Source organism: Labrus bergylta, chromosome 7, assembly GCF_963930695.1.
Source record: "Labrus bergylta chromosome 7, fLabBer1.1, whole genome shotgun sequence".
Taxonomy (NCBI): domain Eukaryota; kingdom Metazoa; phylum Chordata; class Actinopteri; order Labriformes; family Labridae; genus Labrus; species Labrus bergylta.
In genome coordinates, this window is record NC_089201.1 from 9,282,665 (window position 1) to 9,304,822 (window position 22,158).

Genomic DNA, 22,158 nt, shown 5'->3' on the forward strand with positions numbered 1-22,158 from the left:
CACTGTGATAATATTTTATATATGTGATAAATGCACAGCTGGTGAAAGGCTGTTTCATTCACCTTTAACCACCAGGGGGCATTATAACCAGCTGGAAAAATTACAATTTTAACTCAAATATTGACCTTGATGGTGCTGACCATGCTTGATGTTGTGATCAAGTAAAAGTTAAGCTATAAATCTTCAATCACAGCTATGCACAACTATGCAAATACAGCATTAGGCTTTGTATTCAAAACCATAATGACTTCAACGTACACTAAGCTTGTCATCATTTAAAATGATCAACTGCAGTAAATGACTGTTCCTTCTACACTAAACTGGACATTTTGGGTCATTTTTATTTTAGAAGTTGGAGATAGAGGTTTTTAAACTACATGACTGTCTAATATTTAAGGAGTAAAACCTTTAATCTAAAAAATAACTATAGCTCAGATATATGACATAAAGATGCTTCATCTGTATTTACCTGTTGCGTAATTATTCTTGTAACGTAACAAGTTTGTAATTATGTTCATTTATCAAAATAATTTCAGTCTTCAGATTTGTGTTTATCTGACGACCTTTGCTCTGCCATTTCTTTACAAAAAAATCTGTTGTTTTTTTTAAACATAGCTTATTGTTAATTGCTAAGATGGTCTAAATGATGCAACAGGTGATATCTAGAGTCCTGTAGCTACAATGATAAAATGTAAATATGTAGCATACTCTCTTTTTAATGAAGGAGCAGCAGACGTTATATATTCTGGTACAAAAGCAAACTTGATGACTCCTACAAGACACATACTATTTCCTCTAGCTTTTACACTTTGTCGGGGGCTTTGATGGATCCACAACCTTTCAGTAGACAGACATTACTACACTAGATGTAAAGCATTTAAAGCATGCTGACATCTAAATGATCTATCAGTAATCTGCAGGGTATTAGGATTATTGGTGTAAGATTACTGCAACAATAAATGCATCAGGGTGTTATTTTTATCACCATCGTTCACCTTCAGCAGGTGGGCTATGATGTGTCAACCTGTAAAATGTAGGCCTGACTGATTAATCCTCCAACCATCATCACACCTCTGCCCCAGCAGCAGTACACATGATGGAAAGAAAAGAAGCAGTTATGGGCCCATCAGATTGATTTTTATTTTTCATCATCTATACAGATTCAGTTTCAGAATGACAGGACAAAGGTTTCATCTGGCTTTCAAACAAGGGCGTTTCACACCATTCTTAAACAGTTCTCTCAATTCTTCTGCTGAATCAAACAAGGGATGTGCAAACTAAAAACAAAGATACTGCAAACACCCATCTTCCATTCGTGCTTCTGAACATGATAGAATGATAATGCAAAGTTTCCTTTTTTTTTTTTACAGTCACATTTTGTTTCTGAATGATTCACAGAGAAGTGACAATTTGATGCGTGAGCATTATTTTCTTTAGACTTAAACCAGCCTCTGAAAACCGTACTGTGTGTCTGTGGGTTTTCACAGCATATTCTGGGCATATACAGTTGTAAAAAAAAAAAAAGAAAGAAAAAGGTTCTATCTTGTTTTATTAAAAGGAGGAACACCTGAACCAGCTGGACTTCTGAGCATCCAGCAAAGTTGGAGAGATGACATTTTTTCAAAGGATGATTGCTTTGAATTTGGGCTGAGATTGTTTTTTGTTCTTACAGAGCTGAACCTGATTGCCAAACTAAGTCATATCGCACAAAACAAACCACAGCTTCTTAAAACAGACCTCCTTTCAATACCAAAGCCTGTCAGAAAAAAAGCATGAACGCTGCTTTGTTTTTTTAAAGGATGTTACCACTGAACTTCACTAAGTATCCGTTTGTGTCTCATATCGTATATTCAGTAATATCTTGTTCCTTTACAGGTTAAACTCACACTTTAAGCAGAAGCAGATGACCCAAATGTTGTTTTATGAAACTGAACTGAGCCAACCACAGAGGAAAATGGTGGCAGCTGTAACATGGCCATACATATGAAGAGTAAAACAGCATCAGAACAGATACATAATACAGCCAGGAGCAATATTTATCAGACTGGAGAATTGTTGGTTGTGTATTCAGATTTAGGTGGTTAGAAGGTTTCATGTGAGGCAGCAAAGCATGATGGGGATGTAGTACCGGGTATGGCAACAACACATTTATCACAGATATGAAAACCTCAACATCCCTTTGAACCAATTCATCTCCAAATCTGCCAATAAAAACATTTGAAAGGTTCACATAAGCAAAAAGGGTTTAAAACCAGTATGTACATGCAAACCACCTGCTACAGCTGGTTATATTGATTTGTTTTGTTTTTTACAATGGGGATGAAGGGCTGCTGGTTTTATCTTACAAAGCAATGTTTGATCATAGTAATGATTTCAAATAAATAAACATAATTCAATGTTTAAGGGTCAATGTGTTATTTTAAGCCCAGGCTCTACCTTCTTACACATTATGGGGTCTATATGTCTTATAGGAGAGCCTGTCAGTGGCACAAACCAGCACATTGGTGGACTCACTTTGGTGCATTACTCCAAACATTAATATGTAAAAAAGTAGGGCCTAGGTTTCAAAACAACATACGGTATTTACCCTGTGATTTAAAGACAAGGAATGTTCACAATTTGCACCTTAAGTACACAATTTAACAACTTAAATAGGTTCATGAGTTTTCTCTGATAGTCAGGGATCAATCAGTTTAGAAGATGGAAACAATTGACAGTCAGAGGAAGAACATGACTATGAATGACAAATATCTTCCAATAGTCATCAAGAGAAGAAAACAGGAAATATAACTTTATCTTTAACTACATTGGTGCTGGGAAACTGAATTAGGAGCTATGTGAAACATTTAATTTGAGTGACTGACTATAGGTAATAACAAAAATGGCTGCTGGAAGTGTACATGTCAGACACACATGAAGTCATGACTGCCGTTAATTTGACTGCATTTTCCTGAGCTATCAGCTCATGTATTAAGAAAAGTTCCATCTTTCCCTTGAGAGAGGCTTTCATTTACAAACTCATAAAATCAAAACAAGGACTGTGTGTTTAACAGAGGCCAAGAAGGGAAATCAAACCTTTGGGAAAATAATGTAAAAAGAGCATCTGACTGAGAGCAGGTACTACATGTCATTAGGATAAACTACATTTTTTCTATATATACACATATAAAGGCTTGAATTAGCAAAGTCAAGTAGTTGCAATTAGAGCAAGCAGGAAATCAAGGTGAAAAGTGAAAGTAGATGTCATAATGTCCCCTTTTGGCAGAGCAGAGAGGAGAGAAACACTAGCTGCAGAGTGTGTGGGCGGGAACTGACATAGGAAGTGGCTGTGGGTACAAATTAGTAGCAAAATACACAATGATTCATTCAAAAGACAATCAAACTGAAACGAGCATTAAAGAGCAGAGAGAAGTCTGTCGTTAGCTCAGATGATATCTGATTATGATAAGGGAGAGTACACAAGTGTGTGCAGTGGGATCATGTGTGTATATGTGTGTGTATTGTATGATGAAGTATATGGACGTGGAGTATTATGATAAGAGTATTTACATGCGGCTTCCCTTCTTCGTGCATGTCGATTTGTGCAGCCACTGCAATTGAGGCAACGTGGCCACCATGTGGAACATCCGGTGAAGGCCAAAGATGTGAAAATGTTAATGTGTGCTTGCCAATTATACTCAAAGTCCATCTGTGTGTGTGTGGGGCATGTTCATCGGTCCATCATGCTAAGGATCATTTCTGGTGTCAGGTCTCCGTTGGCAGCTGTCACGGCTGTTTCCTCATTTACTGCCAGCTCCACAGTCTCCACCCCTTCCCCATCAAGCCCCACCCCCTCCACGGTTAGAGCCACACCCTGCTCCAGAGGACTCGTTGCAGAGGTGTCGCCGTCCTCCTTCTTCACTATAATGTTCTCCACTGCTCCAGTGCTCTCATCTTCCACCTGGATGATGGCAGCAGCTGCAAAACACAACACAACATCACTCAATTCAGTGCTGCATTCAGGGGTAATAGTTATACAAAGACACCAGACAGCAATACAACAACAAGTGCAGCCAGACAGTGATCAGGTTTAACAACTTACATGCTACAACTTTTTTTAACTGCCTCTAGAAATAATAAGATTTCCATCTCACTTTATTTTAATGACATGGGAAAACCCAAAGTATTCATTAACATCACGATAATAACAGTAATTTGTTCATTCATTTTGTTTTATAAATGCGGTCATATTCTCACCAGCTAAAGGTGTCTTGGTAGCCACTCTGACGGGCTTGCTGGGTGTTGGAGGTTTGGGAGCATTCTTTGGGGGTCGGCCTCGTTTCCTCTTCACGGGTGGCTCATCAGGAGCCGGCACCGGGATGGCGGCAGGGGCCTGGTCCAGTTCCATACTATCTACCTCCTCCTCTTCTTCTTGTAGCAGTGATGCTTCCTCCTCACCCTCCACCTCTTCCTCGTCGTCTTGCTCAACATGATCCTCCTCTGAATGCAACAGAGAAAAGCACAGACAGGCGTCAGGAATGTGACAAGCAAAGGTCATAAAAACTTGCTAACAGCTGGTCTTCCTGTGAAAAAAGCCTTATAAATATACTAGGTTTAATTCTCACCGCTATCATCATCATCTCTCCTGCTCCTCATCTTCCTCTTTCTACCCCTCCTTCCTTTCTTCGGGGTTTCAGCTCCGTTCTCAGTCTCATCCACCTCACCGTTGCAGTTCTCAGAATGGCGAGCCATGGTGTTCTGCAAAAAGAAGAGAAATTAGATTGTTGAAGAATTGTATAACTAACTTACTAATAACTATAAGTCATTAATGTTGAACTTCAGAATTCACACCAGATCTGCGAAATGAAAAGGGAAGGGCCATTACCCTGCGGGTGAAGGTCTTGTTACACTTGGGGCAGACAAAGGCGGTGGGGACAAAGTTGGGGTCATGGTAGCGCTTGAAGTGCATGTCAAGCAGCTGCTTCTGTCTGAAGGTCTTTTCACATTGACTGCAGGCGTACGGTTTCTCTCCTGTGTGGGTGCGGCGATGCATCACCATGTGGCGCTCCTGAACACAAGAGAATGTTAAACAACGTTAATAACAGACAGAACTATAATGCAATGCTTAATACATGTGAATAAAACATATGGGTTAAAATATGTGTGTCTTTAAAAACAGTGATACTGGCTCATTTATTCATATGAAATTACAATTTCACAAAAACTAGCAGCGGGGAACCCAACATAAACATTTTTTTTTTTTTTATTTTTTTTTACAAAACATTGGGTGGACAAACCTGGCGACAGCAGTAGTCACACATGTCACATTTGAACCTCTTCTCATTCTTATGAGACTTCTGATGCTGGATCAGAGCGTAGCGCTCATGGAAAACGGCATCACAGTAACGACACTTCTTCCCCGTCTCTATGAATGAGTGCTGCTTTCGGAGGTGGACACCTGCAGAACAGCGATATACGTTAATAGTCAACAAAAAAAAAGTGATCTGTGTGTGGTAAGTTTAAACCTTTTTTTGATTTTTTGTTACCCAGGTCACTTTTGCGTGCAATCACTGTGTCACAGTGTGGACAGTGGAATTTCGCCACATTCTCGGTGTGTTTCTGCAGGATGTGCATCTTCATGGTTCCACTCTGAGTGAAGCGAGCGTGACAGATGTAGCACTCGTAAGGTTTTTCTCCTAAGAACAGGATCGGACAAAAACATGGGTTAATCACCATTACAGGAGTAGACACTCGTATTTTCAACAACAAAATCTGATGGCAAAATTACATTTTGGTGCCCCCTTTATAAAAATCAAACTTAAAAATTTATTTAAAGGCAATTTAACCATCACTTTACACAGCCTTCATAACCTTCCAATATTATATAACATTGAACTTCTACATCAACCCAATAACAGACTGAAGTTTCCTGTAGCTGTACCAGGTTGCTACTGCTTCTAAATCTCCGCAGCTCACAAGCTGGAGGGTCAGCCATGACGATGCTAATGCTAGTGTGAAGCAATGGGGATGTCATTGGAATTGTGGGGATGCATTTGCAAAGGTTTAAAGAATTTGGATACAGTTGTTATCCCAAGGAGGGGTCCCTTAACTGTAATTTGTTGGCTTTGGGCAATTTTGCGGTGAATGTTGAACCCTGGTTACTGTTCTTATTCATTTTTCCAATCTGACAGGGCAACAAGAAAAATGCAAAGGGATATATAACATCAGTCTAGTTTGACTTGATACATGTCAAAATTATAGCTCAGAAGTTGAAAGTTAATGGAAGGTGATGATAAGCAAGAGGCTAAATGTTCTTTCTTTTTCATTGGAATTAATTATTGTGTAAGGAAGCTACCAAATGAAAACACATTAACAAGAATACATAGACAAAAGGTTAAACAACTATAATGTTTTAGTCCTTCATCTCTGCTAACTGAAACATGCCACTTTATCATTTATGCTGCCTTTGCTAACACAGAAGAGCAGTGCAGGGATAAGTTTTACCTGAGTGTGTCCTCATGTGTCTCTTAAGCTTGTATGTGTCTCTGCTGGCATAGCTGCAAAGGCTGCACTGGAATGGACGCTCACCAGTGTGGGAACGAATGTGACGCTTTAGTTTGCTCACCTGCATGAGATGCACACAAACACAGAGAGCCATTACAAAAAAAATTGCAGCACTTTCTGTATCTGAAACCTATTTTAGCTTTGAGTGCTGGCTAAAAAAATATTAATCTCTTGAATTTCTCGATGAGAACACATTTATGGAGAACAGCCGAAAGTGAAATCAGTAGGAACATAAAAGTCTCACCTCCACACTAGCATAGTCACACATGGAGCATTTGAAGGGTTTCTCATGTGTGTGTTTGTAGCGACGATGACGAACCAGCTCTCCACTAGTCACAAAAGCCATGTCACAGTCTGTGCACTTGTGTGGACGAGTTCCTGTCAAAAGAAAAAAAACAACAAAAGTTCAATACTTGCACTTGTATGGTCTACTTGGGAGTCTTGCAGTGGTATGAAGTGGTCGAGTAGGTCAGTACCAGTGTGTGTGTTGAGATGGTTCCTCAGCAGGGTGACCGTCCTGAAGGCTCTTCCACACAGGTGACACTTGTGAGGCCTTTCGTCCGTGTGGCTCTTCATGTGTCTGTCCAGGTTGGAGCGCCGAGGGCAGGTGTAGCTGCACAGCTCACACTGGAATGTCTTCTTCACTCCTTTAACACAAAAATGACAAGACACAGACCACAGAGTTAATAACAGCCACTGTCTCAAAAAACTCAAAAACACTTCAGAATCATGAAACGTTTAAAACAGACTATAATTTCAAGCATTATTTTAACCGACTAATGTGGACAACAGAGTTCGGTAAAAAAAAAACTAAAGATATATTTTATTTCCAAACAGTCCCACAGTCCAAAAAACTAACTCTGGATAATAACAGTTAACTGTTTACCAATATCGTATTTAGGAATGTGATTGGCACCAGACAAAAATGTTCAGATTAGAAGAGACGTCTAGTAAAATCGGACAAAAAATAGTGAATAGTGAATGTTGCCTCCGTCTGTGCAAATTCTTTTTAATACAAGATATGAGTTTGTGCCCATATTCATTGTTAGCAGTAACTTCACAGCATTTCATCTAAACCATGTAAACCTCAACATGGAAGCAGTTCAATTTACCTAAAATGCTGTGATTAAGGTTGAACGAATACTAATGGCCAATACGAGTTCCTTTTGAAAAGGGTAATGCAAATTAAATCTTACAAAAATAATGACCAAAAGTTTGCATCCTGCCATACTGTCAATTAAGCACACGTCTTTGTCTCACCTTTCTTCTTGATCTTGGTGGGTTTCGGTGGCTTCATGTTGCCCACCACCTTCTCAGCGTTTACCTCCGACAGAAGGCCCTCCTGCTGTTCTTCTTCAAAGTCATACACACTGACATCCATGTCTTTGTCTCCTTCAGCATATCGAAGACGACTCTTTTTACCCTGGACACACAGCCAACCATTAGACATCATCACTAGCTGACATCAAAGCTCTACCTTTCAACATGTTACAGTTTCACATCCACAACAACAGAGACTGATACCGAACAACTATCTGACCTTTTTGGACTTCTTGATACCTCCAATTGGAGGCTGATAGTCTGGGTCTTTTGACCAGGTTGGGTCTTCGCTTGGAGGTTGCATGGGCTCATCCTCCCCTTCTTCCAGGAGCTGGTGGCTACCCATCTCATCTTCCTCTACAGGGTGGACAACTCCTCCCTCCTCCTCCTCCTGCTCCACTGTCTCAACCTCCCCATTAGCACCAACCTTGACTACCTATAAGAAATATACACTTAATGTTTAGTCAGTTAACCACCATGAACAAAATAATGTGTGCATTTCCTCTGTAGGTACAAAGAAGATATCAGAAGTCCCAAGACTGAGGAACTTTAACTTTCAAAACCAATAATAACGCAACTCAATATTTATTCAAAATAAACCTGAATATTTATGGAAAGATATTCTAAATGAAAACTAGTAAGCGATGCCATTGCTTATATCCAATGCAGTTTAACATTTTTAAATCAGAGTTAAAGCTCTAAAAATCAAAGCTGGTCTGTGTACCTGGAAGCCTTCAGGCAGTGGCAGGGTGTGGCAGATGACTGGGTCTCCATCCTTCGGCATAGCAGTGGTGTCTACGTAAGTGCCTTGTTGCAGGGCCTCCACAGTAGTGGCAGAAACAGGAACCTGGACCAGCTGGAGCTCACCAAGACCCAGAGCCGCCTGTTCCTCCATGTTTACCACCTGAAGACAGACAGAGACCCGAGGTCAGCACACATAGAAACTACGGTGCGTTATTGAGACAAACTCAACATCACGATGTAAAATGACTTCAGAAGCACTCACCTGTAGTGTGATGATTTGAGTCTGGTCTACTGTTGTTACAGTTGCTTGGTGCGCAGAACCTGCTACTCCTCCAACAACACCCACTGTAGTAGTTGAACCGCCTACTGAAGCATCTATCACCTGCAGATTCACTCTGAATTAATTGACTGTTACAATAGAGAAGAACACCCAACCCACATGAAGCATCTTAAATCTAAATGATTTTATTCTTTAACTATCTGGGAAACAATCATACCAAGTCAATCATAAAGCTTCTAATTGTGAGCTCACCTCTGTCTTCATCTGTAATAGGGTTGGATCCAGCGAGTCCATAACCATCATTTCAACCCCTGCTCCCCCTTCCACACCAACCCCCACTGCTGCTTCCATCAGCTGCTGTTGGCTCGCTACCATTCCATCTCCATGACCTGAAACACAACATCGCTGAGAATCAGAGAGTTGAACAGTTTCCACATAAACCTGAAATGTGAAATAAACAACAGTGTTACACGTTAACAAATCGGTTGATGGATAATAACCTTGCTCGAGGACGACTCCAGCTTGTCCCTCTACAACACCCCCCGCCTCAGCTGCCTGCTGGAGGAGATCAGCCACCATTGCATCCTGGCTGTGAACGGCCTGGATGGAGGGAAAGTCTTTGGAGGGGACCTCCACCACCCCTACACCCTCTGTTGGCCCTCCGTCCATGTTGGGTAGGAACTGAAATATTATGCAGGATAAAATATCATTAAGCAATGTGCTTTTTGTTGAGTCCACTGGAAGCAAGTTTGCTTTATGACTAAGTAGAGTTTATCAGCAAGTTTTAAAGGAACAAAATGTTAGAGATCTCCTGAATTAAATCACGCTATGTATATATATTATATATGTCATAAACCGTTTTCACAAACACACTCCTGAAAATACCTGAATAATTTCAGGAGCACTACTCCAGAGATTTTCCTGACCTGGCTGTTTACATTGGCTCCTCACAGCGGGAGACTATCACTGTCAGACTGAAGGGGGATGGGGGTCTCCCAAGGTAAGACGTGACGTAAAATAAAAAGACGCGGAAGTAGCAACAGAGTCCGCTATACAATGCTATAGTGAGAATATTTGCCTTCATATCAATGATACGTGTGGTTTCGCAGAACCACGATGTCAACCAAAGAGCAGAGAACAAAATAATGCAGCAGTTTAATCACGTGCATGGAGATCGTACCCAGTCATGGGCAGTCAGTCAATGCACTCCAGTCACAGTAGGTAAACATCACCCCCCTCCCCCCTCCCATTGGCTTGAGGTGAATTCTTCAGAGAATATCCTGCTGTGTTCTCACATCAGCTCACTCAGACTTGCTGAAGAAAAAATACTAGGGGTCTAGCAAGAGAAACTCTGAGTGAAAAATGGGACTATTTGCGTTCATTCATAAAGCTCCTCCTGGAAACATCAGGAGGTTTTCTGCAAGTGTTAAAGCCCCAATATTAAGCTAAGTCTTTGTGAAACAAAAAGTACATTTTCCTGGTTTAAATCCAGGGTCCCTGTGTTTAATGTTAATAAAGCATTAAGTGAGCATTTGTATCTCAAAATATCTGTATTTTCTCTACCTGTAAAACGTTTCGAATGTCTGATGACTGGTCCTGCCCTCAGCGGTGTTCACTAACTTTTTGACAAATTAAAAGTATCCCAAAGTTATATACCACCTTCTAACTTGTGATTGATTCTATCCCTGTTCAGTTGGAAAATATGTCACGACAGCAATTTGGTACTCTTGAATTTCGGTTTCATAAACTAGATGAGGATGAATACTAACTGAACACTAGATCTTTTTCTTTTGACATTCACTTCTTACTTTTTTTTTGTTGCTCTACTATGAATATTGTGAAACAGTTGGTGTATTTAGGGGACTGTGGCATACCAGAGCAAAGTGTAGTTTTAAACAATTTCAACTGAACTCCACTAGTGTTACCTGGAACAGCTGATATAAATTGGCTGTTACCATGATTTCTGTAGACTGGACTGCAGTCTGCAGGGTTGTAATCGCTGCTGAAAACCCTGAGCTTTCCTGATTCAGATGCCTGCTACTCACTGTCCCTGCCAAGCTGAAGAAGGGAAGAGGGACATGTTACACACTTCCACATACAGACATGTTGACTGTAACAGACTGCAGATATTGTAAACTGTTCTGTTCAACACATATCTGCTCACCCGAGGCTTCAGGCTGCTACCTGAAAGTCAACCTAAAGAGGGGAGGGGGGGGGGGGGGGGGGGTACAGATAATCAGTGTGATTTCACAACTTCCACTCTATTTGGTAGATAAATGCCTCGATGAAGGACATTCAAAAGTCTTCTTAATGTTTTAATTTTAACTGCATAGGACAAACAACATAGTCCTATGCAGAAACAATAATAATACAGAAACAATAATAATAATGCAGTTTAAGGCAAAAATGTAGCCTCTGTGTCACATGTTGCTGTGTTATTTGTAAGAAGTGAAAGAAAACAAATTCAGAAGCCAGAAAAAGCAAATGTTTAATTTTAAGGTTAAAAAAAAAAACCCCAATGATCATAGCAGGATTTTCACATTTAGTACCAGCAGTGATGCTGTACCTCACATCATATCTAATAGCCTCTAATACCAACAATTTGACTTGTCCATGAGCATTCACCTCTGGATGATGGTCCATGTTAGCACGTAACATGTTTGTTTATATGTTACAAAACGTCCATGAGCCACAGAGGCTGTTATAAAGGCCTCCTCCATATACTCTTAAAAGTACAATAAAATTACCACAACATGGCAATGATACTGAGCCACCAGACGGGCAGCTGTTGCCTCCTCGCACAGCAGATATATAGCGGTATTTTTGTAGCTCTCCAAGCCGAATCGTAGAGGGAGCTCTCTGCTATAATATATATCTGAGGCTATGATGCTCTAGGTGGGCTTACAATAAGAGACAAGCGGGAGAAGGGTGCAACAACAGCTTCGACCACGGAGCTATGACAGGAACATTTACAAAGAAACAAAAAGAGATACTCCCCAGTGGAAGATGGCTGATTTCAGGACCACACCAGCCGCGTTGTTTGTTGTTAGTGAACGTATCGTGATTACCGAGGATGGGTTTTTGTTTTCTCTCTCTCTGACTGCTTCGTCACTGTTTCCGCGCTGGCCTACATGTTAGTGAAGTGTGCATCTCTTCACAAGCTCACTACTAAGACTGAAGGAGATGTAGACAAGAAAAAAACAAAAAAAAACGATGCAGCTGAATTAAATAACACAACAAAAAGAGAAGTCTGCTTGTATTAGCGGACGTGACTAAGGGCATTTGGGTGGGGAAGGGCCTTTTCTCTCGGCTGACCTAGCCTCCGTTTAGCTCACATTGTGTCTTCTTATCTATCGCTGATTCAACGCGCTACACCTCCACGTAACTCCATGTTTGAATGCTTAAAACGTGACTTGTGTGTTACTTTGCAATCCTTTTTTTTTTTTTTTTATCGTGCATGTAGACGTGTTTGTTGTGGGGACTTTGCCTTTTCTGTTTGCCTTCACAAGCTAACATGAGCACTAACTTAAACCCGCCAGTTTCCATGTCGTCAAGGCTGCAAAGACGGGAAACAAAGAAGAGAGAAAATGGACGCCTCGGCCTAAACTCTCCAACCAAATCATCCGAGTATCAGTAACTCATCCTCAACATTATCGCCGTAGTTTCTCTTAAAATAAAGCAGGCTGTGTTTATATTTGTGAAAACTTGGGGTTTTTAAACGTATTTAGACGGGGTTTTGGATAACGATAGAGGGAGACAAACACTCTCCGACGAGTTGCCCGGACCCAGAGCCCCATCGTGACACCTAGAGGCCGATTAAAGATCCTGCAAACTCCCCACTTATCAGAAAAGTAGTGATACTTTACCTCTTTTTAGTGTGTTTCTCCTCCCGTTTAACTTGGCCGAAAGCAGAGAGTCTGTGCTACAAAGTTAGAGATGCTGGTAAGAAATGCGGGCTTCTTCGCAGTTTGTTTTAATCCTCTCCCGCTTTAGCAGAGTAGCCTCTGCCACAAAATGGCAGTTGAGCGCTCAGTGCGCCTGTGCGGCCGCTGGGGGGTGGTGTCGAAGCTGCTGCACACACCCTGATTGGCCAGGAGGGGCGCCCCGTTGGAATACATTGAAGCCAATTTATCACTGTGTGGAATAGGGCCGCTTTGAGGACCCTCGGAGATATGATTTTTATTATGCAAAATAAACCTCCAGATGTCAAAGGCTTTTATAAAGAAAATCATGAAACGGAAATTATATTCTTAATAAAATAATGTATTTTATATGCATCATCTATTTAAGGTCAGGAAGGGTTTTAATTAAAGATAAAGATACACTTTATTGATCCCCCATGGGGGACATTTTTGCATTACAGCAGCTCAAGAAAACAGGAGACAGGAATATAATTATTAAAAATAAAAGTAGAAGTTAAAAAAATCAAACATATTAACATCAGTTAAATAAAAATATATATACAATAATGGATGACAATATGGAATAATGGAAAGAGTTTTTCTTTAAAAAAAAAAAAAAGGTGGCAATGCTGTTAAAGAGTCCGATTAAACAGTGGCAAGATCAGATCTATCAGTAACAATGTACGATTACTGGTACTAAGAGTCAAAAATAAACACTGCCGTCATAGCTTTGAAATGGTTGAAAGGTTTATTGTGACATATGATCGTTTAGGTATTCTCCTCGTCCAATTTTAGTTGTTCAGTCTTTCATGAAGTGCCCTAAACGCAGCATACATTATATTTTGTGCTCTCCATGCAAAATCCTTTTGTATATCAATGTTCTAAAATGTAGTAAACACGAAAAGACCACAGAGATCCTCAGACAAATGATAATGAAGTTGATGCCAGTAGTGGTATTTGAGTGTGAATGCATTTCAGTATAAGAAAACACTGGCACATGACAAAAATCTTTAAACATTTTTTTTAATAGTTTGCATATATTTGACACCAGAATTCCTGGAAATATATCTTAGCAAAGAAACAAAAAATAATAGAACATTTAGTTTCCAATGCTGCACACTTGATCAATATTGTGGAAAAAATATACAGTGCTGCAGTGCTTTCCACTGCTTCACACTCTCTTCATTCTTAAATAAAGCATCTCATTTATGTCTTATTGCATCTATGTTACTATCAAAGCTTGAGGCACTTGAACACTGGGATGCTTATTGGATGCAGAGGTAAAGCTTTAGAGTTCTGCTTTCCTATACACTATGCAATGAATACAGTGATAGCCATTATTGAAAAAAATATTGAGTTCCCACATGTGACATGAGTCCAACATTGTGATTCCAGTAACAATGCAGCTTCTGCTGCTCATTATATGCTGTATAAAATAACTAAACATCCAAATTAAACAGTTTAATTTACTAGTTGTCTGATGAACCCTCATATCAATAAAAATTCCATTCACTTTTGCCTTCTGTAGAGGATAAGGGCAACGTGTTAAAAATACTTCTGATTCAAGATTCACCCCTATAAAGGGAGGGGGGGGGGGGGGGGTAAGCGCAGACTTCATGCAAAGACGTTAGTTTTGCCCATACGCTTTGTAAGAGTGACTTTGATTAAAACATTCCCTCTCCTCATTACACAGACTTTTTGAAAAGCATGAATCCTCTGTACGAGTGGTCACATCCTTACAAGCACTGATTAGTTAGTTTTCAGAAGTACATCATCAATACAGTTTAGTGTTACCAAGAACATCTCAGTCAGTTAAAGGGACGTAAAAGGCTTGGCACATTGTGATTGCATTTTTATACTGGTTACAACTGTTTTAAGTTTGTAGCATGTTAAGGTGAAGAGAAAAAAGATCAAATGAGGTCCAGCAAAAGCATCAGCAGTCAGACTGAAAATGATCCATTTTGGTTTGATGTTGGAGCACACTGTTGTTACATAAAATAATTGAGTGTCAGTGGTACAAAGGACGGTCAACTGAACATATAACAACTACAGCCATGCTAGCTGTGAGGTACAGCACTTTTAGATGAATGAACACAACATGTCAAATAAGATAGAGGTGTAGCAATCCCCCCCTCTTTTTGTAAATATGATCACTTCTGACTCTTAAAAACAAGATGGCGACAATTAAAATACCAAAATGGAGGCTTCAAAAATGAATCCACAAACCAGTGCCTGTGGTCAAAGTGGCCATGCCCACTTCTTACATACATGCTTTAGTTTTGCAGGTATTTATTAATACAAAAGATGAAATTTGGCCTGATGGTGGCACTGGAGTAAAAGACAGGTTGTCACCATAGTTATTACAATGAGTGCTTCACGGCCGACACTGTCATCAGTGGAGCCCCACTGCTAGCGTGCAAAACAATAGCAATTGGTGAGTTACACATTTCTGTCTTTCTTTTCACTGTAACTGTGTTTACATTGATCCATTGTGTTTAAACCTATCAGTATACTGAATGAGGCTGGAGCATGACTGTATGTGGTGATGTCAGTGGAATTACAAATACTGTCATTCTGGAGAGATGACCTGTCAGTCACTGTGCTCAGGAAATGAAAAAGGCAGAGGGCCAACGTCACTGTCGGCAGTGTCTCTGTGAATCTGATGAAACTCAATTATAATAAACAGAAACAAAAGGGGCTGGGCATTTTGCCATATGATTACAGATTCTGACTGTGGAGAAGTGCAAAATGTTTGGCGCTTTTTACCTGTGATTTCAACATAAAGCATTGTGTTTTAGCTTATTTTCTTTTACCCTTTATAAAAAAATAAAACTATCTTGGATGGCTCATGCTGACCATTTCCCAATATTCTGTTTTTATACAGTTTCACCGTCAAGTTAAAGAGATATAAAACTGGCTTGAGTTTACGACAATCATCCAGGGGCCCGTTTCAGAAAGCAGGTTTAGTGTAAACTGAGTCAGTTAACCCCGAAATGAGGGAAACTCTGGGTTTTACGTTTCAGAAAGAGAGGTCACTATAGCCCGTTCCATAGAGGGAGGTAACTTTAGCTCTGGGTCAGTTACTATGGTAACAGAGTCTGTTAACGCAACCTGGTCGGGAGCAGGTTTTCTTCAACAAACCCTGTGTTCTTCCCTGTCTCCTCCCATTTAATTTCCTCATTCATTCAGTCTTTATCACGTGCGTATTACAGAATAAAAACCCTGGTAGTTTTAATATTATTTCGAGATGGTTAAAGTTCGAGGATCTCTTTTTTTGTCACCTGTTGCCATGGTGAATCGTAGTATAGGAGCTCCATTAATGTTGGCTTTTTATCCTCATGGTGCACGGCCTGAACACCGAGTGGACCTACTCAGAGTTGATTTAACAAACTTAAATCAGCTGTTCTGGAACCGAAATCTCAGAGTTTTAAATCAACTCAGAGCTCAGGGTTAGACTGAGAGTTTGTTGAACCTTCTTTCTAAAAACAGGCCCCTGCTCTGGTAGAAATCACCACCAGTGTTTGCGTTCTGGAAAAATAATAAATTAGCTTTAGAGTGGGAACATACTGAAGAGCATTAGGAGATTTAGTGTCTAAAAAGTGAAGTTTTAATATTCAAAAATCCTTTCTTTGATAAAAAAAAAAAAAAAACGTTTCACTTAAACTGAAACTACGCCTTTATTCTTGAAATGTAAAATTTGACATCTGCATTATTTCTTCATGTCTGACCTCATTACTCTTTTTTTTAAACAGTTTAATTTACTCAACTGAAATGTTTGCCTCCTTGTGCTTTAAATATTACGTAGCAACTTATAAAAACGTAGAATATCTCAAAGTGATGAGATGTTGTAACAAGGATTTATAGTCACAAATAAAAGTTACAAAATCGAGTCTTCAATGTGATGTTAGTGGATTCAAGCTGGTTACTTGGAAATGGTCAGCCGAGTTTTAAAGACACAGGTGTTGTCCTTCAATCATTTATGATTCCACATCTGGATCAGATATATGGGATATTCAATCCAGTAGTATTACAGTGTCGTCCCTGTTTTTCTTGTATAAGAATGCCTAAACTTACACAACAAAGAAACAGTAGTCATTATTCTCTCTACGAGCTTTCAGGATCAAACTGTTATTTGAAAGTGATGTAAAGGAAAGTCATGGACTGATTGATCTGTACTCTGGGATCTTTTGTGGCCTTCTCAAAAGATAATTTCATCAGCTGCAGTCCATGACAGTTTCACAAATACTCAGTAACTCTTTACAGAACGCCCTCCATTAACAGCAGACCCGTGACAGAGAGTAGTGTCATTCACTGAATTCATCATGCTAAAAATAATCATTGTAATAGTAAAAATGCATCTTGTAAAACATAGAATACATTTACAAATCAAAACTTTGCTAAGATAAAGCAATTTACAATTTGAAAATAATACATTCCAGTGGCATAAAGTCATATTAAATGAATTTCCATAAAGAAGCAGATAAGTAAAGTAATGGCACTGAATTGATTGAACCATTTTCTGTTCAGACGCAACTTAAAAAGTTTCAAATAATCTTTATGTAGATCTACAGTGTGAGTTTTACTTCTCTTCATTTTTAATCTGTTGCCAAATTAACTGACAACATTCAACTTAAAGGCCTGCGAGATAGATAACGGAGTGGAAGACTATTCACAGTTGACACGCAAGTAGCAGCAGAGGTGCTGGTTTGGGTTCAGTTTTATGTGTAAGTGTGTCGTTGACAGCAGATGTTTGAATGTAAAGTGTCCTGCAGGGTTTCCTCCCTTAATAACCTCTAATGTCTCCTCCTGAGTAACACAGTGAAGCCCTGCCTGCTCAGTCGCTACACACAGCTTTATCATACAACCTGAAGCAACATGCACGCAGTTCAGCTCAGCATGAACGAGTTAAACATGTGCACTGAAACATACTTTCAGATAAAGTGTTGTTTTTCTATACATCCAGAAGGCTAACTGCTAAAGCCTCATCTTGACTAAAAAAGTGTTTCCACAAAAAAAAAAAAGAGGAGTGGGAATTTTGTCACTTTTACAACATTAGAGACATGTGTCGCTTTTTAAGTTAACAAACATGAACGCTTTGAGTAGAGACTACCTGACAGTTCTAACGCTAATGAATAAGTGACCAAAGTAGTCCTGTGGAAATTAATCATCTCTGTGATTTGGCTTTGATTTATCTTTGCACGTATTTTATTTCTGCACCATTTCTCTGCGTTCCCCGATCGAGGCTGCATTGGCAATTATAGATGAAAGTTTTGACGGTCATTTTGTTGCATATTCTACAGCCTCATCTCTCTACATAGCCTGGACACAAATGAACAACAATAGAAAGCTTAAATATCTTTAAAAAAAAAAAGTCAAATCTAAAAAACAATTAGGTGAAGTAAAGGCAGAATTGTCTGTCAGACATGTCACTTCATGGACCAATATGTCACCCTGCAGCAGGATAAACATCTTTTATCCTAATCTAAAGACAGCAGGGGCCCCTAAGAGAATTAATGACAGGGGTAGCATTATCTGATCGGAGAGTGTGTGTGCTGACTGGTTCACCACATAACAACTCAAAATCCATAGAGACTTAAAGGTAAAAAATAAATTAAAATACAAGAAACTCAACATTTCGTACATGTTAGGGCACTTAGAAGGTTGTGTAATTAAAACTATTTAAAAAAATGATTTTACATAGCTTTCTGTCTTCCTTCATAATAATGTGTCTGTGTCTAAGAAAAGACAGAACTGCAATGGCACAGTCTGTCTGGTAATGTGTTTATGAAATGCCTCAGGGCCACACGGACACTTTCCTCCTTGTCCCCTTCATCCCTCAGTATCTGTTTCATCCTCCTGCAGCTTCCTCTTTACATTATTTCATTAAAGCCTGCTCCTAGTGTGCATTCGTCCCTGTAAGTCCAACTGATTTGTTAGCACAGGCTGATATATAACATGTGTTCATAGCTTATTGATGGAAACAAAAGGGCCCAGTGTTAACAAGGAGTTAAGATTTTTTTAAACCCTTGGCCATTCTATTTTATTTAAACATATTTTTATGTTTACATATTTTGTTCTCTAAATGCTGACAGGTATAAAAAAAAAGTTCTGCTCCGGTGGACTGCTTCAGCCAGCAGTTATAAAATGGGCTGAAATGTCTGCAATGTTATCTCTACACCTGCTCCTTTTTTCTTACAAAGGAAGATGCTTCTTCATTTTTTTATTGGCTTACATTGCTCACTTCACAGTGATCAAACTCCAGTGACAAAAATGGAAATTTTGACATACAGAACACTGGAGTTTCTGGTCAAGAATCGTCCAATCTGCCAGTTTGTTTGTGTTCTTCACTCAGGCCCAGGTTTAAAAAGATCAGAAGTACCCCAAAGTACAGTTTCTGTCTGTCATGTCAGTATTAAGGTAAACCCTCTGAATTGATGTATACTATTAGTGGTGATAATGGGGTAGAAGAACAGCATAGTGTATATTATCACAACATGTGTCAAAGCACAACATTCATAATGTATTGGAGACTTAGTGGTTCTATTCCCACAGTGTTTGCAAGCAATTATGTGTGTGTGTGTGTGTGTGTGTGTGTGTGTGTGTGTGTGTGTGTGTGTGTGTGTGTGTGTGTGTGTGTGTGTGTGTGTGTGTGGTGTTAGAAAGCTGTGCTGGCCATGCTTCCTGGGGCGAAGAGTCTGGGCAAACTGTCCTGAGACGTCTCCACATGTCTGTGCGCCATCTTCCCCTCCTCGCCTGCTCAACAAAAGAAATGGAAGAACAACAAAACATGGAACGGATGAATAAAAAAAAATAAAAAAGAATGAATGGATGTATGAATGAATCATCTCAAGAGACGGTTATGTCCGATAAAGTGAAAAGCAGACAACAATAAAGGTGGATGTTTTTGATGATTTCTGCCTTAACCGTCTGTTAATGACAGAAATAAAGTACAGGAATGAATGGGATAAAAACAATGTGTATGAAAGATTACAGATAAGCAACAGTAAGAATTCATTAAAAAAAATTGTCATTTACGGTATTTTTTTAATAAACACAAGTTTAGGGCCTCGACTAACAACGGAATGAATTAAAGAACAAACCGACAGCGTGATCAACTCAAAAACTCCTCAAAGGCAACTAATGCTAACTCAAAAAGAACACGAAGACAAATAATGTCATCAATCGGAATCGAGCATAGAATCTTTACTTTAATGAACTTCATTGGGAGTTAATTTTAGATGAAGCAATTTGAATCCAGTTGTCAAAAAACACATGAAACAACATGAGCTGGGTGATCAATTAGTTCTATTTTTTTATTTTGGTTTTCGGTTAAGAATTGTGTTTTTAAAAGAAAGTCTATCATCATTTGAACTTTTGGAACCACACAGTGTAGCTACCACTGCTTCTCTGAGCTGCAGGGACAAACATTTCTCTTCAGGTGCGGGTCAATCTGCACTGCCCTAGAGCTACTGTAAGGTAATAGGCCAGTTTGTTTTTTCCTCAAAAAGTGTCCTGGGCTGCTGGAAGGGCTTTTGTTTGTCTGACCTTGAAAAATCCCAGTTTGTCGTGAAGTTTCTTTTAAGAACACAGCAACTTAAAGTAGTCCCTCAACTACTTTATTCCAGAATCTCAGAGACATAAAACCAAGTAGCACAAGTCACAAAACTTTAAACACAGGCACTTAAAGTAGGTAATATATCCTGTACCCTAATTCTGTATTTATTCAAGTAAGAAGCACAACTCCTGCCAACTCTGTAGGAAGATATCATCACCATCACTGTCTTCTTAAAGCCAGCCTAACAGTTTATAAAGGTAATGTACAAGGTTTCACTGTCATTCTTACCAAGCACCAGCAGAGTCTGTTTGGCAGCTTCTCGGACTTCCTCTTTGTCCGTCCGACACAGATACACTAACTGATCGATGCTTTCTTTGGCCTGAAAGGAAAACAGAGTGGACATAGAGAGAGACGCCTTTTTATGGCTGTATTTCTTTACTTTATCACTTCCATGTCATACATTTAAACAATTTGTTGCTTCTGGTAAAATAATCGTTCACTTCTACTGAACATGTTAGAGTTTTCTGACAGGATTTAACAGCTTGTGATCAGAGAAAAGATTCTGTGTTTGTACCTTGAGACATGCTAAGGCTTTACATCCACAGACTCTGGTGTGCACACTGTCGTCTTCCAGCAGCTCCAAACAAATGACCAGCGCCTGAGGACGAGAATACACACATAGTTTACTGTTTGTATGAGGCTGCTGAGTGCTAACATGAACCGACTCATCACATGATGAAGACCTGGTCAACACTGCTGCCATGTGTGAGCATAACCATCAATCAATCAATATTATAAGCCTATTGTATTTGTGCTATTCTTCACAGGATATCAATGAACCTTTCAGTGGTTGTAAAAACATGTCGTATTCCTACCTGCTCTCTCTGTCTGGGCTGTGTATTCAGGCTTCTCAGCACAGAGCTGGCAGATGCTGATACTTTTCCTCGAGGGTCTTTCAGTAACTTGGCCACAGCGTGAAGTCCCTCCCTCCTCAGGCTGCATGATGCAGGTTGCCGCAGAGCGTGCACAATGACATCTGGCTCACATGACGCCAAGCTCTGCACCAGCCACACTGTTGGATGGATATTGTTACCGATTATTTTCTAACATTATTCTCGAAAATTCATCAGGCATTTGTATATGTGTGTGTTTTTGTGTGTTTTACCTTCTTCTGCCAACTCATTGACGTGTGTCTCCATGTCTGTGATGCTGTTGGCCTCCAGGTAACTCCACAGCTGGAACAGTGTCACCGTCACACTTGCTCTGTTGCCTTCTCGCCGTGGTAACCTCTGATCCAGCACCCGCTCAGCCGTACACAGGAACACTGAGCATACACATAAAATACAGGTTTTATTTTGATGCACAAACACTCACATGCACTTTACAGTTCTTACAAACACATGCTTTCATACCTGTGTCTGCCATGCTGCTGGCCCTCTGAGGCAGGTTGTTGGAGTAAAGGGTGGACAACGCAGAGAGGAAGCTCTCCGCAGAGACCCTGTACACGCTGCCCTGACCCACACACTGTTGCCATAGTAACACAGCGCCCAGACACTGGTCAAGCTGTGGTATCACTGCGAAGGAGAGGGAACAGATCAGAGAAGTTGTGTTTAATTATTTTATTTCAGATCAAGCTTGCTGACATTAACTTGGTTTTGTCTAAAAACTCGATCTCAGCTCAAAGGTTTAAAAATCAACTTCTCTGAGCGAATGATGCAACTGTTTCTGTGTTGTTGATGGACGTTCTGCCATGTCATGTGTACATAAAGAATAGCTGCTACTTTTAAAAAACTAATGTGGATCAAAATAAAACA

The 22,158-nt window shown here is 39.8% G+C and overlaps 2 protein-coding genes across 4 annotated transcripts in view; both read right to left on the reverse strand.

The window, feature by feature from the left end:
• Positions 1-1,115: 1,115 nt before the first annotated feature.
• Positions 1,116-12,934, reverse strand: ctcf (CCCTC-binding factor (zinc finger protein)). 3 transcript variants are annotated; one of them, XM_065956707.1, is made up of 16 exons: positions 12,754-12,934; positions 9,388-9,568; positions 9,140-9,276; positions 8,870-8,989; positions 8,588-8,767; positions 8,084-8,299; positions 7,804-7,966; positions 7,020-7,190; positions 6,788-6,921; positions 6,484-6,604; positions 5,526-5,675; positions 5,277-5,437; positions 4,865-5,047; positions 4,605-4,737; positions 4,237-4,479; positions 1,116-3,957 (listed from the first exon to the last, which is right to left on the reverse strand). In XM_065956707.1, exons 2-16 carry the CDS (start codon positions 9,554-9,556, stop codon positions 3,710-3,712), a joined length of 2,529 nt encoding a protein of 842 aa, XP_065812779.1. In that variant the 5' UTR covers positions 9,557-9,568; positions 12,754-12,934; the 3' UTR covers positions 1,116-3,709. The 3 variants fall into 3 exon arrangements, with proteins under 3 accessions (XP_065812779.1, XP_065812778.1, XP_020497081.2); XM_065956706.1 differs by lacking the exon at positions 12,754-12,934 and adding an exon at positions 10,843-10,926 and having other exon boundaries at positions 7,804-7,957; XM_020641425.3 differs by lacking the exon at positions 12,754-12,934 and adding an exon at positions 10,843-10,867.
• An 860-nt stretch (positions 12,935-13,794) lies between these two features.
• The window catches only part of ripor1 (RHO family interacting cell polarization regulator 1), a 32,499-nt gene continuing 24,135 nt past the window's right edge, over positions 13,795-22,158 (reverse strand). The window contains exons 19-24 of the mRNA XM_065956705.1: positions 21,757-21,918; positions 21,510-21,668; positions 21,220-21,416; positions 20,919-21,002; positions 20,633-20,723; positions 13,795-19,542 (exon numbers count right to left, since the gene is read on the reverse strand). Coding sequence (XP_065812777.1) covers positions 19,445-19,542; positions 20,633-20,723; positions 20,919-21,002; positions 21,220-21,416; positions 21,510-21,668; positions 21,757-21,918 — 791 coding nt within the window. The 3' untranslated portion in view covers positions 13,795-19,444. The remainder of the gene's footprint in view (positions 19,543-20,632; positions 20,724-20,918; positions 21,003-21,219; positions 21,417-21,509; positions 21,669-21,756; positions 21,919-22,158) is intronic.